Here is a 13,619-nt window from a genome sequence, read left to right as displayed (position 1 = left end):
TAACAAACAACATGTTAACTACTGGTAGTTAGTACTTTTTGTTTCGGAAGTCCTTGGTGGCGGGGTTGCAATGACTAGGCAACTGAAGAACCATTAATTAAGCACGGGTTATAAACACCAGCTTAACTTTAATGTGTACCAATAATCTGAATCCCTTCTGTATCCTATACCGTGCTGTTATCGATGCTACCACAGATTCGTCACCCGAGGTATGCAGTTATTATTATTTTGTAATTTAACATTATTTACTGACCTAAGCTTTTGGACTCATCAATATGACTGACTTTAAATAACTGGCAAGCGTCTAAGAATGAAAAGAGATCTCGCAAACGCACCTGTTTGTCAGGTGGGAAGCCGAGTACCAACCTTGCAGGAACCGAAAGTACAAACAAACTAGCACTGTCTGCGATTCCTTTATTCCCGTGAAACTCCCAGAAGGCGACTAAATCTACGCTGTTCTTTCTTAGCCATATAGACTGTCATCTTGAGAACGTCCAGTCCTCAAATCGCAGCTGTTGGGTGTTTACATCAAGAGAAGCATGCCTGGGAAGACAGGACGAGCTTAAACCTGCCACCGTTTAGAAAGATCACAACGTCAGAGGTGCCATTTACAGGCTAAGCAACCGCAGGGGTCAGTAAGATTAAAAAAAAAAAAAATCCTGCACTTGGAAGGTCAAACTGCAGGTGGTCAATCAGCAGGAGCTGGTCCGAGAGCTCTTTGCACTTCCGCGCCGGCCAGGTATCCTCCCTGTCCGCCCCCTGTCCCTTAAGGGTTCGCGGGGTTTCCCAAAGCTGGCTGTGGGGACTACAAAGAGCCGCCTAGAGGTTTCCTCTCCTCCGGCCTCCCCAGCGGTACCCAACGCCCCGTGTCCCAGCGGGGGAGGGAGGGGGAAAGGAAATTCCTCCTCGCTCGGCGTCCCCTCTCCGGCTCGCTGCCCCGCTCGCTCCGATGCCGACCTCGTCACCCTCAGTTGTGCTGGGAGAGGTGGCCAAGGAGGCTGTGAGCTCGGGGCTCCCGGCAGGGCCATGGGACAGGGTGAGTGGGGGCGCTCGCCAACGGTGCGGGGGGCGGGGAGGAACGGAGCTCAGGGCGGAGTGCGCGGGGACAGGACGGCCAGGGTCCCCCTAGAGCCTGCAGTGGCTTGGGAAAGCGGGGGGCGCTGTGGCCCGCCGCTGCTCGGGAAAAGTTTGCCCAGGCTTCCGTTGGTGCGCAGCGGGGCCGCGGGAGCCCGAGCACCGCGGGCGTGGCGACCGTCCCGCGCTCGCTCGCTCGCTCGCCCCGCTCCGCTCCTCCTCCTCCGCAGCCGGGGCCCGGAGCGCGCCGCCCCTTGGCCGCCGACTGGCTGCGGGCTGCGACCGGGGCGGGGACCTGTGGCCGTCGTCGCGGCGGCGCCCTCGGGGCGGGGGACCGGCCCGCAGGTGGAAGCGCCCCGGGGAGGTGGGTCCGCCCCCCGGCTGCCGTGGGTCGAGGCGGGCCCTCGGCCGGCCCGTTCCCGCCCCGACCCGCCGGCCTCTCCCTCCTCAGCAGTGACGCGCCGCCTCCGAGCCCGAGCCCGCGCCGCGGCCAGCAGCGCGATGGACCGCAGCGCCCCGGATCCCGGACCCCGCAGCGCGCCCCGCACCCCCGCCACGCAGCCCGCGGGCTCCGCAGGGTAAGCACGGTGGCCGCCCCCCACTCCCGGCCGCCGAGGCCTCTCCCTCGCACGGGTCACCTGCCCGCAGCGCGCTCCCCGCGGGCCGCCTGGCTCCCCGTGGGGCAAGCCCCACGCGGCGGGAGACTGTGTCCTCCACGGCGCCCCGGGAGTAGGGTTGATGGGTGTTTGGGGGGCAGGTTTTCCGACCCGGGTTGCGGAAGGCCAGGCGAATGCCAGGCGTTGGGTGAGGAGTCCCGGAGCAAGTGTGCTAACAAAGGGCCCCTTGTTGGGGCTCTGGAGCGACAGGGGACACCTGTAAGTGCGCTCCGGGGAAAGGAAGGAAAAGTTTCCTCGGCCAAGCGCTCGGGCCCAGGCGGACCGGTACTGTCAAGGTGACTGCAAGGAAGGGGCTTTCGGAAAGCTCACGGAGGGCGCCGCAAGGTGTGCCAGCTGTCAGCCTGGCTTGACAGTTCCGGGAGCAGGCGGGGTGCTCGCCTCTGGCTGGGGGTGTGTGTATGTGTGCGTGCCTCTGGCCAATTGGTGATGCCAAAACCGAGCATGAAGTCGCTTGGCAAACAGCTGTACTTTTTTTTTTTTTTTACCATCACGTGTTTGGGGAGCGATTGGAGAGGAAGGGGCCGTCACATGGTGAGTTAATATTTAATGAAGCATGCCTTCCTGCCAAATACGCTGAAAAAATCGTATTGTTAAACTTGTGGGTAAACAGTAGTGAGAACAGGTAGTCCTGCAAGGGCTGAGGAGAAGTTGAGAATATAACCTTCGTCGTGGTAAACCCTGTCCTAGTTGAGAACGCCCTATTGCTGTCCTGTAGCCTCTATCCCATAAGGCACCCCCCCAAATTCTTTTTTCTTTGTTAATCAGAACCCAGAAATGCCCTAAACAGAGCATGAACATTCCGGAAATAGGAACGTTAGGGAACAGTTGACTTTGTAAGCAATGAATGAAAGTCGTTCAGTTTTTTTTTTTTTTTTTCCTGGTTTAAAAGTGAAGAAGTCATTTTCCCCTGGAACATGACAGGCGTTTCCTTAGGAGCAAGTCACAGCATGTTTATTCATCAGAGGCCATCGGAGCCTTGGCAGTTGTCTAGAGGAAACATGGAAGAGTCTCAAGGCAATATGACTAATCTAGCAGATATTTAGTGTAATGCTTACGTAGAGGAAACATGCAGCGTATGAATTCGTCCTTTTTTTTCCCTCTAAATTTCAACCTTCTTCTATTGCTGTAGAGCTACACTTTCTTTTGCTCCAGTTTTCCACAGTTTCGATACTGATGTTCATCCTTCCATATATTCTTGCATTAGGCTGTACAAAATAGTAACTGTATTGGTGGGATGAACATGAAACAAGGCCTGGAAACAGCGGCAGATTTATGTAAGTTAATGATGAACCAAGTTTCACAAGACTGACTTTGACTCTGACAAAGTAGCAGGGAATTACATTGGAGCATTTGGTAACAGATTATTTCTCCATAAATACCAATTTATACAGAATACACTCACAGATCTCATGAATCAGTCTTTTAAATAAAATGGGTGAGTTCAGATAGCCCTTGGATAAAGAAATACAAAGAGCTTTCTAGTGGCAAGCTTAGACTAACTACCCCGGGTTAGGGTTGTATGCTTGAGAACTCCGAAGGCTAGTGAAATATTTTGCTGTTTCTATTTCTTTTTCCTTCCTTCCCCCTCCCTCCTTTCTTTCTGCCTTCCCACCTTCCTTCCTCCTTTCCTTCCTTCAGGCATATTTTGCCCTGGCTGTTCTGGAACTCCCTTTATAGTTGAGGGTGCCCTCCTGCCTCTGCCTCCCAAATACTGAGATTGCGGGCATACACTACCATACCCCACAGAAGAAAATACTTTGAAGAACCTTTGCCCTTACCTTCCAAACTTAAGGAAAGACATCTGGAAAACTGCACCACCACAGGAGCAACAATAAAACCTAACAGTATCCTGTAAAGAATGAGTTCTAATGGCCTGCCTCCTCCCAAGTGCTTGTTATCTCCTTTGAGTATTCAGGATTAAACTTTGCTTTTTCAAAAAGAAAAAAAAAAAATACGGACTTTAAAGAGGTTTAAATTGTGGGAAAATAAGAGTATTTAGTAGGTGGCAGGGTGCAATCTTAGTATGATATAATTACTGGTTTTGAAGGAAGGCTCCTTACTATAGAACTAATTATATCATGACTCAATAGCCTAATAGCTGGTGAGGCCTACTTTAGTTCTTATCCTTGGGTATTGTTGTTCAAAAGAAGCCCTCTGTTGTCTGTAATTTTCCAAAGGTTTCACTGTTGTAACAGGTTATTTGAAAGACAAATCAATGCTGCAACATTTTACAAAGGGTACCAGAGGAATCCCTCTGCTCACCTTCCTGAGCCAATTAGTAAAACCTGAGGTTTGACAGGCCTGTTCACTGTGTTCATTGATTTGAATAGTCTCCGGAGTATGGTAAGATAGAAAAATCTACATTTTAACAAATCGTTGGTGTTGAATCTTTAACCCAGAGCTAGAGTTTATAAGCTGGTTTTCTTATGGAGGTTTCTAGTTTGGAAACTTGGGCCCTACTTAACGGAATTGGAGGGGGTGCCTTTAAGAGGTGGCGAGGTCATTAAGGGGGATTAACGGGAGTGGGTTGGCTGTGGGTAAATACTGTTGTAAAGTGAGCCTGGCTTTCTTGGCTTGCCTTCTGCACCATTTCTTATGGTCTCCTGCTGTGCTACCTGTACTGTGTAGGGGCAGCTAGCAAGCCCTCACCTGATGCACACAGGACTGAGTTCAGGCTTTTAGCCTCTACAGCTGGAGCTAAACACGCCTCTTTTCTTCCTGAAGTGCCTACTCCCAGATATTATTTTATTGTAACATAACACGGACTTACAGTACAGTAACGGTAAAATTGGTTAGCTTCCTCTTCCAGTTGGCATTGTCTTTATTATTAATCAGCACACTCAGGGAACAACATTATTTTAGGAAAACATTGTTTTTTTGGCTTCTTGGCTACTACTTTTGCTTTGAAACATTGTAAATAATTGTGATATTGAATATCTAAATAAAAACTGATGGTTTAAAATTTTCCTCCACTGTCTTCATATATTTAACTCACATGCAGCAAGAGATGGAACTATCTGCATAGGAGTTGCTGCTGCTTTATGGACACCTGCTCAAAGAACCCTGGCCCTCCAGGGGTCTCTGCTCCTTTGACCACACCCAATGGATTTTACCCTGGGGTCTGGGTCACTGCCTCAATTCCTCATCATTGTATTAGTTTCTCCTTCTCAATGTTGTGTCTAAGTATCCACTGGCCATTTGTTGGATGTCTTGTAGGCTTGGCATTTGACTTTAAAAATGCTGCTGAGTTTAGACTTCAAAGCCACTGAATTTCAACAGCTTTGCTTTTACTTTGAGATTAAATGTTTGTTTGTTTATTTTTCTCATGAGTTGGTTTGTTTTGAGAGAGCCCTACAAAGTGGAGGCCAACATTGAGCTCTGGATTTTCCTGCTTCAACCTCTTAAAAATGCTGCCTTTATGTGCACTATGATACCAGGCCGGATTAAAGTTTGCATGTTATGTATATGTCACACACACACGTACACACACATACACACAGTGCAATTGATTTGAACAGGTTGGCATTTGTTCCAGCTGGCCAACCTAATACAGAATGAAATTATAATAATTGAACCTTCAGGCTAATTAATGGTTTAAGCTGTAAATAACTAACTAGTTAGACCTTAACCAGTTGCCTGCTGATTGACTAAGCTGTGGCCAATAGAGTTGTTTTCTGTTAAGTGATGTGTACTCATCTGGTGGTGAGTACTTTCAGAACCTGCTCCAATTGTGGTAACTGTCCAGTTTGCAAATCTCTGCTCAAATTAACTATAGTATTTTGAACTCATCTAAATAATTTTCCATCTGAATATTCATCGATATCACATAATATGTATCCACATGTATGCATGTTACCTGACGTCTGTTATCTATCGGTATCTACCATATAGGCTTTCATCTAGAGGAAAGGCAGCTGGTTTAAATTGTGTTGTAGCATGTGAAGATTATAATCACTTACTAGTTTCCTTGGTTGAAAATACTGGGTTGGTTGGTGTGTCTTTGAAGAGAAGAGCACTGTTGGGACACTAGTTGAAGAGCTAAAGGTTTTAGAGGCGAGAGTAGTAACCAAACATGATTTTGCTTTCTACTGTTGATATCCAGTTTTAGTAGTCAGAGTTTCTTGTGGTCAGTGATGGCCCCAAAATATTACTTAGACTATTCCAGAAGGGAATCGTTTGAGAATGTTGTCACATCTCTTTCTCAGTAACATGATGACGTATTACAGTCCATCTTATCCAACCCAAGTGATGACGTCATTTAGTCTGAGGTGCTGTGTCGACCCATACGGTGTCAGCTGCCTACTGTTCAGTCAGTCACCTGGTTGCCATCTTGAATATCACGTCAGCCAACTCAAACCACAATGTTTTAGTGTCAAGAAACCATTATTTGCTGGGTATCTCATGCCTGTAATCCCAGGATTTGGGAATTTGAGGTAGGACCATTGTCATGAGTTCCAGCCATCCAGGGCTACAGAGTGAGACCTGGCCTCAAATATAATAAATAATGAAACCAGAAAGAAGCCCTCATCTTACTTAATAATGGTCCCAATGTCCCAAGGTTTGTGATTCTGGAAATTCAAATATGCCCGAAAGAAATTAAGTGCTTCTTTGAATTGAAAGTACAAAATGATTTGAAAGAGACACATTCACTTCACATAATCTTCTAGTTGTTGTTTCTAGCATCTCAGTGTTCCTAGTTTATAAATTAAACTATTTGAGGTAGGAGGGTATATAGGGAAACATGGTATGGATAAGGTTCATTACCAGCCGTGGTTTCAGGCATGTGTGGGAGACTTGGAAAATGATCCCCACGAAGAAGAGTATGCCTATTCTCTTGGAGTAAAGTCATCCAAGTTTTGCATCTTAGTCCTTCAGACCATGACATTAATCACTGAGAGAGAGAGCAACGTGATGCTGACCTCAGCTTGAGACTTTATCTTTGAAATCATGTGCTTATGCTGGCACTCCTTACTTACCCAGATAAGCTTCTTTCTTGACTTTTCAAAATGTAAATGTCAGAGTCTTCGTTGACCTCGCTTTGAAGGATTGTCCAGTTTTGATTATGAAACAAACGTGGAATAGACTGGATGTTAACCAGCTCACTTCCTGCTTCATGCGGCTTGGGAACAGTGGGGTTAATTGGAGGGTTAGGGACAGTTAAGGAAGGCCAAGGAAGGGCTCAGCCACTGCTTTCTTCTGCCTCTATTTGGATGCATTGTTGGTTTGACTCATGGATATTTAGCAAAAGTTTCAACGTGAGAATCCCCCAGGAAACTTTAGAAACAGTGCCCATCCTCTCTGACACACCGACCTGCTTGATTGGCTTTATCTGGGCCAACGGCATGGCTGGGTTCACAGTGCAACCAGGTTTTGAGAGTGACTGTTGCTAAAGATGCTATTTGAACTCAGTATAAAATTTTTAAAAATTATTTTGAAAATAGTTGCCTTTTTGGAGAAAGTTTATTAACTTCATCTTACACTTGCTGAATTAATATAGCTATGATCACACAACTCCAGTGGATGCAGGAGTTTTGGAAGCAAGACGCTGCTTCCAAACCTTTGTCTTTCATTGGTAGGCTTAGTATCACATGCAGACTTAACAATTGTGTCATGTTTTACATTTTGTGCTATGCTTTATACCTAATGGTTCAAGCTGATTTTTATTTCAAGTGGCCTGAAAAGTTCATTATCTCTGCCTTTTTCAAAACAATGTCTATATTGTGTATATTTTTAAAAACTGTACATTTCAATGATTATAAAAGTGTTTAACATTGAAAAGAAGATTAAACTGTATGTTGAAACTCATAGTAAATTATTTGTAGTAAATTGTTTTCAGACTCACAGTAAGACTTGTACTTACAGTAAATGACAATCTTTTGTTGTATGACAAGTATTTATTGTCTATCTATCATTTATTGGTTTCAAGACAGGGTTTGTCTGTGTAACCTTGGCTGTCCTCGACTTATTTTATTGACTAGGCTGGCTTTGAACTCAGAAATGTGCCTACATCTGCCTCCCCCAAGTGGATTAAAGGCCTGTGCCACCACACCCAGCAAAGGTGTTTATTTTTGTTATGATGTGGCTGTGAATTTATTTACTGTAAATTTTCAGAAGTAGGAGAGCTTACCAGATGAGAAACATGAAATTGTTTAGTAAAACAATGCTCAATTTCTTCTTCAAAGCCTTAATTTTCTCCAGGTGAGATAGAAGGAAACGAAGTAACAATCCTGTATGGTGTATTTATGTAGAGTGCCAAGCATCTTAACAAGACCTCTTTTCATTTTCATTTTCATGTAAGACATTTTTCAAATAGTCTTAGCTCTTTTCTGTAAGGTGACTTGGGACAGGGGACACCGGGAAGTTTGTTCCTGACCATGTGTGCTTTGTATCTGTACCCTGTAGGCAAAACACCTCAGAACCAAAACCCATGATACTAGATACAATCAGTGCCAACTTAAAGTCCTGTTTATGCTTAGAACTTAAGATACTATACCCTACCTCATGGGTTTGCAGACTGTGGCCTGACAAATTATGACCTTCAGGTAAAGACGAGACTCAATCTGTGTTTTTCTTTCTTTTTTCATTTTTTAAAACTGTAGCAAATAACACTGACAATGTAAAATTTACTATCTTAAGACATTCGCAAGTGTACATTCAGTTATGTTAAGCGTTTTCATGTTGCACCCCCAGCTCCACACCCATTGTTCTGTTAAAACTAAAAGTTTATTTTCAGTCAGTAGAGGTCTGCTTCCCCTTTTGCTGCTCCTCACAGCCATGCTACAGAGTTGCCCGTGATGCTGATGGTACCAATCAATCTCATCTCTCACAAGCGAGAGCCTGTCTTTTGCCTTCAACGTTCACATGCTTGTATGAACACCTAATGCCTTTGGTTTGGTTAATATATGATGTTTGTATGGAAAGATCCAGTCATCCATCTGTGGATGCTTGGTTTCTTCCAGATTTTAGTTACTGTGAGAAGCGGTGTTACACAAAAGAGTTTGAAGATAGCTCTTAAGAGATCCAGCTTTCAACCCTTAGGTGTGTGGTGAGAAGAGGAACTGGTGTCTCCTATGGTCGTCCTTCCCTCCTTCCTTCTTTCTTTCTCTCCCTCCCTTCCTTCTGGTTAGGGTCTCACTGTGTATTTCAGATTGGCCTTGAACTCAAGATTTATGTCATTTTCCTGATACTGAGACCATAGGTGTGCGCTCTCATGGCCATAGTTTTAAAACATATTTTAATTGTTTGGAGACACAGGGTCTTGCTTTGTAGTTCTGGCTTCCTGAAACTCAGTATGTAGCCAAAGCTGTCCTCTGTCTGTGGAACACTGGGATTCCAAGCTTGTACTTCCATGCCTGGCTCTTTTTAATTTTTTTTTTTTTTTTTTTTTTTTTTGTGGAAGTTCTGTAGGGTTTTCTGTGTTAGTTATATAATATTACATTTCTATTAACAGTAGATAAAGCTTCTAATTTCTTCACTGTCTCAACATCTATAAATTTCTGGTCACCCCTCATGGCAATAATAGCTATCCTAGTGGTGTGCAGAGTATCTTACCCTGGCTTTGATTTATTTTATTTTATTTTGGTTTAAAGACAGGGTTTCTCTGTGTAGCCCCTGGATGTCCTGGACTTGCTTTGTAGACCAGCTGGCCTCAGACTCACAGAGATTTGCCTGCCTCTGCCTCCCCAGTGCTAGGATTACAGGCATGTGCCATCATGCTCTGCCTTGGACTTAATTTGTATTTCCCAAATGGTCAGTGACTTCAGGTAGCTTTTCAGTTGTTATCTCCTTTGGGCTACCTCTGTATCTTCTTGGGAGAATTATTTGTTCAGGTACTTTGAATGCTTTTGAAAAAAATTTCTTTCTTGGTTTTGCTTTCTGATTGTAGGTGTTCTCTGGATTAATTTCTTGTTCTCCACCTGTGTTTCGAGGAGCTGAATTAGCTGACACTATGCATTTGGATACTGCATTCACAGTGTAGCTGAATGGAACAGATTATTATCTTGTAGCCTACAAAGCTAAAAACATTTACACATTCAGATGCTTTCTATGGAAAAGTTGGCTGACACCCAGCTTATCGTGGGAAGTGAAAACATGTATTGATTCTTTTAAAAATCAAAACATGTATTTACTTTTAAATATTGAAACAGATGTCACTTGGCTCTAAATGATTTATACATTCAGAAAATAAAATGTATCTTATATCAGAGGCTTTACAGAATAGTAAATTTTTTTTTCTGTTTTTTCAAATGAAGGCTAGGCTTGACCCTTGGCAAATGGATTTGAATTTTATTTTTATTTTTTGGTTTTTTGAGATAGGATTTCTCTGTGTAGCCTTGGCTGTCCTAGACTCACTTTGTAGATCAGGTTGGCCTCGAACTAACAGAGACCCACCTGCCTCTGTGTCCCTGAGTGCTGGGATTATAACCACACCCAGCTTGCATTTGAATTTTAACATTTAGAAAATATAGGATTCATTTCTCATTGTCTTATATTGGCTGGACTTTTTACTACAGAAACCTTTACAAACAGTGACAGATGTGATTAGGGCTTTTAGCAAAAAATGACCAGGAAGAAATGGACCCAAGGTAGACAGAATTTCTAAAAATTTTATTTCATATTTGTATGTGTATGTACACATGTGTATGGAAGAGGTTCTCCCCAGCTACTGTGTGTGTTTTAGAGGTTGAACTCAGGGTCAGCCTTGGTAGCAGTCCTCTCTACAGCTGAGCCATCTCACAAGCTCATATCTGGTGTTTTCCTCCGAACATATCTTAAGAGTTAAGTCAAACTGTCTTTATAATTTGCAGGGTTTTTTATTTTATTTTATTTTATTTTTGGTCCTTTATAAATATGTCTCATAGTCTTGGGTCTTTTAGTGTTCTAACATTAGCATGATAGTTATGAGACTTTTTTTTTCATGACTCTGCTTTGCTAAATTTTCTCCCCCATCTGTTACAATAAAAACAAACTCAAAGTATGGGAGAATAAAATTTCCCATGACTATTTATAAAGGGCCAAGGGGCTCTGCTTTCTGCTTCTTCCTACAGGCTCCCTATCTGAGGAATGCCTGCCTTGGAAAAGGCTTTTCAAGGACTAACTGGCTGGTCCTTTGGAAATGTGGAGTGAGCTGGAGCTCCCCAGTTTTCAGAGACTGAATCTGCCCTGCTGTCCATCAATTTAAATATTTATGTGTAGATTTCAAACATCTGTAAACTGTGGAAGTGAATTTTGAAGTACTTTTGGGCTGCAATAAGGGAGCGGTAGTCTCAGTTTTTGACACAATAAAGAATATAAAGGTAGTTAGATCACCTTGTATTATTGAAGTGATGTTCGGCAGTTAATACCTCTTTGCAAAAATCAGAGTTACCATGGCTTCCAGACAATAACTTTTGCCTCAGACTCTTTGGTGTCATGTAGTGGGTGACAGTTTGATGATTTCTGTGTCTTTACGTGTTAATATGCTTCCTCTGGGAGCAAGCTCAGAGGTGTGCTGCAGGGATTTGGTAGGGGACATGATCTGGACTACACATTTGGGTCAGTTTCTCAACTTTTGTCAGTTTTTAGAGAACGTGTAGCCCCATGAACATTTTTAAGGGTGAGGCCATGAGGTTGTGAGAATGAAGGTACTGGCTATGACCTGAGTCCCTCAATTGAATTTCCTACCATTATCTTTCTTCTGTATTTGGTTGTCAGTTTAAATCAGATCATAATATTGTACTTTTATTTTTCAAAGTATGGGATAAAACGACATGCTTATCTTTTATAATTTCTCCAGACTTGTAGAATATATGTCATTTGGACATACTTAAAAGAGTGAGTTTTTAAAAGAATTTTAAAAAGAATTTAAAAAATTCCATATTTGGGAAAATTAGATTTTTTCTTTTGGAAAAATGATTAAAATGGTCTAGAGACAAGATTTTGAAATATTATTGAACATGAACTTTATAGTAGTTTGGGTTCATAATATGGGTGTGCATACGGTTTTGATTTTGTGTGGAGGTTGACTTTTAAATAGGATTAAATGTCAACATCATAGTGGGAACATCATCGTTGTGGGAACACTATATCCTCAGAGTGGTCAGTTTGAAAGCTTAACACCGTCCATGTTTCTTTTTGCTGTTGCTGTGATAAAAATGTTCTGACAAAAGCAACTTAGGGAAGAAAGGATTTTTTTTTTCTTTTCTTTTTTTTTTTTTTTTCTGGCTCATGGTTCCTAGGCGCAGCCTGTCGTGGTTGGAAATGACTTTTCAAGGCAAGAGGAGTTTACATTTACGGCTCAGGAGCTGGCAGTGAGGGATGCACCCTCAGCCTGCTTTCCCCCTCTTATGTAGTGCAGGATGTCAGTCTAGGGATGGCGCCCTGGGAGGGGGGTCAGTTAATCGAGACTATCCCTCAGGCATGCCCGGAGGCTCCTCTTCCCGCTGATTCTATAGTGACAGTTGAGAGTCACCGTCACAGACACCAAGTAATTGGCGGCCTCTTGCTTAGATCGCGTCATTTCCGTGCTTATGGCCTAATAACCACCGCTTCTGTGAACGCAAATCTCTGTTTCTAAGGAAGTAGTTGGGACACTCAACCCTAGGTGAGGAATTTATGGCCAGGAAGGTTTCCATGTGTCTGCTTGGTCTTCACGCACGCGCACATAGGCTATTATTTCTGCAGAAACAGAAGCCAGCAAGCAATAGATGAGCCCAGGGGGAGCAACGGTGGCTGGAGCCAGTGTTTCAACAGCTGTTGCAGTTGTGTGTCAGTTCAGATATTCTAGAAAAACAGGAAATTGAGATGCTAATGGGAAAATGAACAGGCCCCTTCCATTCTGGGCTCACTGGATATAATGTCATGTGTGCCTTTTAGACCAGTCAACTCAAGAGTGATCAGGATAATCTTGGTGATCATTGAGTGTACTTTCTGACTTGTGGAAAAGAGTTATAACAAGTAGAGTGTCAAGGAAGTAGCCTGGTTTGTTGTTGTTGTTGTTGTTTTGTTTTGTTTTGTTTTTTTTCTTTTACACTGGATTGCCACCTGCAGTATCATTAATAGTGGCAATGGTAGGAAACCTGTCATCTCAGGAAAGAGGTTGCTGCCTAAGAGTTTCCTGTCCTTTGGCCACTGTGTGCCTCTGCTGTCTGTGACTCTGGAGCATGAGCGCACGCTTGTGTGTGTGCCCATGTGTTTCTGTGGAGGCTAGAGACTGATCGTGGCTGTATTCCTCTAGTGCTCTCCTCTCTCCCTGAGCACAAAGCTCACCAGTTGGCCAGAGTGCTGATGGTGGAGCTCCGGGGCTCTGCCTGTCTCCAGTCCCAGCAGTAGGGTTACCTATGGTGCAGCCTGCCCCCCACGCCCAGCGGGGTATGTGGCGCTGGAAGTCTGAACTTAGCTCTTCGTGTTTGTGTGGAACACACATTACTCCCTGACCCATCTCCCCAGCCCCCATGCTTCTCTCTGTTTTCGCTCTCTTTCTTAGGTTAATTTTTATTGGGATGATTTATTCCCTGGGAACTGTTTTCCCATCTAAAAGGAAGCATGAGCTATGTCATCACTTCAAGAAAAATGTTCAACACCAGTGATCTGAAAGAGGAAATGGAGCCATTTTCCCTGTGACATTGTAACTGGGGCAGGTTTTCCCTCTGCAGTGGATTTCTACCTCTCCTCCACTCTCCTCTGCCATATTTTCTCTTGGAAATGTAGTCTGCTTTGGAAGGTGCTTTCAAGGAGGAATTCTCGCCTTCCAAGTATGATGTGATGCATTTATAGAACTGTACGAGGCCTCGACTCACACCGAGTACTAAGGAAATGTAACCCCGGGCTTTGTGAAGACCGAGACCACATTTCCAGCATTCACTTAGGCCCGTGGTCCTGTGACACACT

At 43.9% G+C, this 13,619-nt stretch overlaps 1 protein-coding gene across 8 annotated transcripts in view; it reads left to right on the top strand.

Moving 5' to 3' along the window:
- Positions 1-894: 894 nt before the first annotated feature.
- Cobll1 (cordon-bleu WH2 repeat protein like 1) overlaps positions 895-13,619 on the top strand; it is a 134,701-nt gene continuing 121,976 nt past the window's right edge. For 6 of the 8 annotated variants that reach the window (XM_060390292.1, XM_060390291.1, XM_060390288.1 and 3 more), the window contains exons 1-2: positions 895-1,036; positions 1,526-1,652. In XM_060390292.1, the coding sequence (XP_060246275.1) occupies positions 1,027-1,036; positions 1,526-1,652 (137 nt within the window). In that variant the 5' untranslated portion in view covers positions 895-1,026. Of the gene's footprint in view, positions 1,037-1,351; positions 1,653-13,619 lie in introns of those variants that run through there. The other 2 variants (XM_060390290.1, XM_060390289.1) reach the window with 2 other exon arrangements.

This window comes from Meriones unguiculatus, chromosome 8 (assembly GCF_030254825.1).
Source record: "Meriones unguiculatus strain TT.TT164.6M chromosome 8, Bangor_MerUng_6.1, whole genome shotgun sequence".
Taxonomy (NCBI): domain Eukaryota; kingdom Metazoa; phylum Chordata; class Mammalia; order Rodentia; family Muridae; genus Meriones; species Meriones unguiculatus.
Note: the sequence above shows the minus strand (reverse complement) of the source record. Positions and strands in the feature narration are given on the sequence as shown.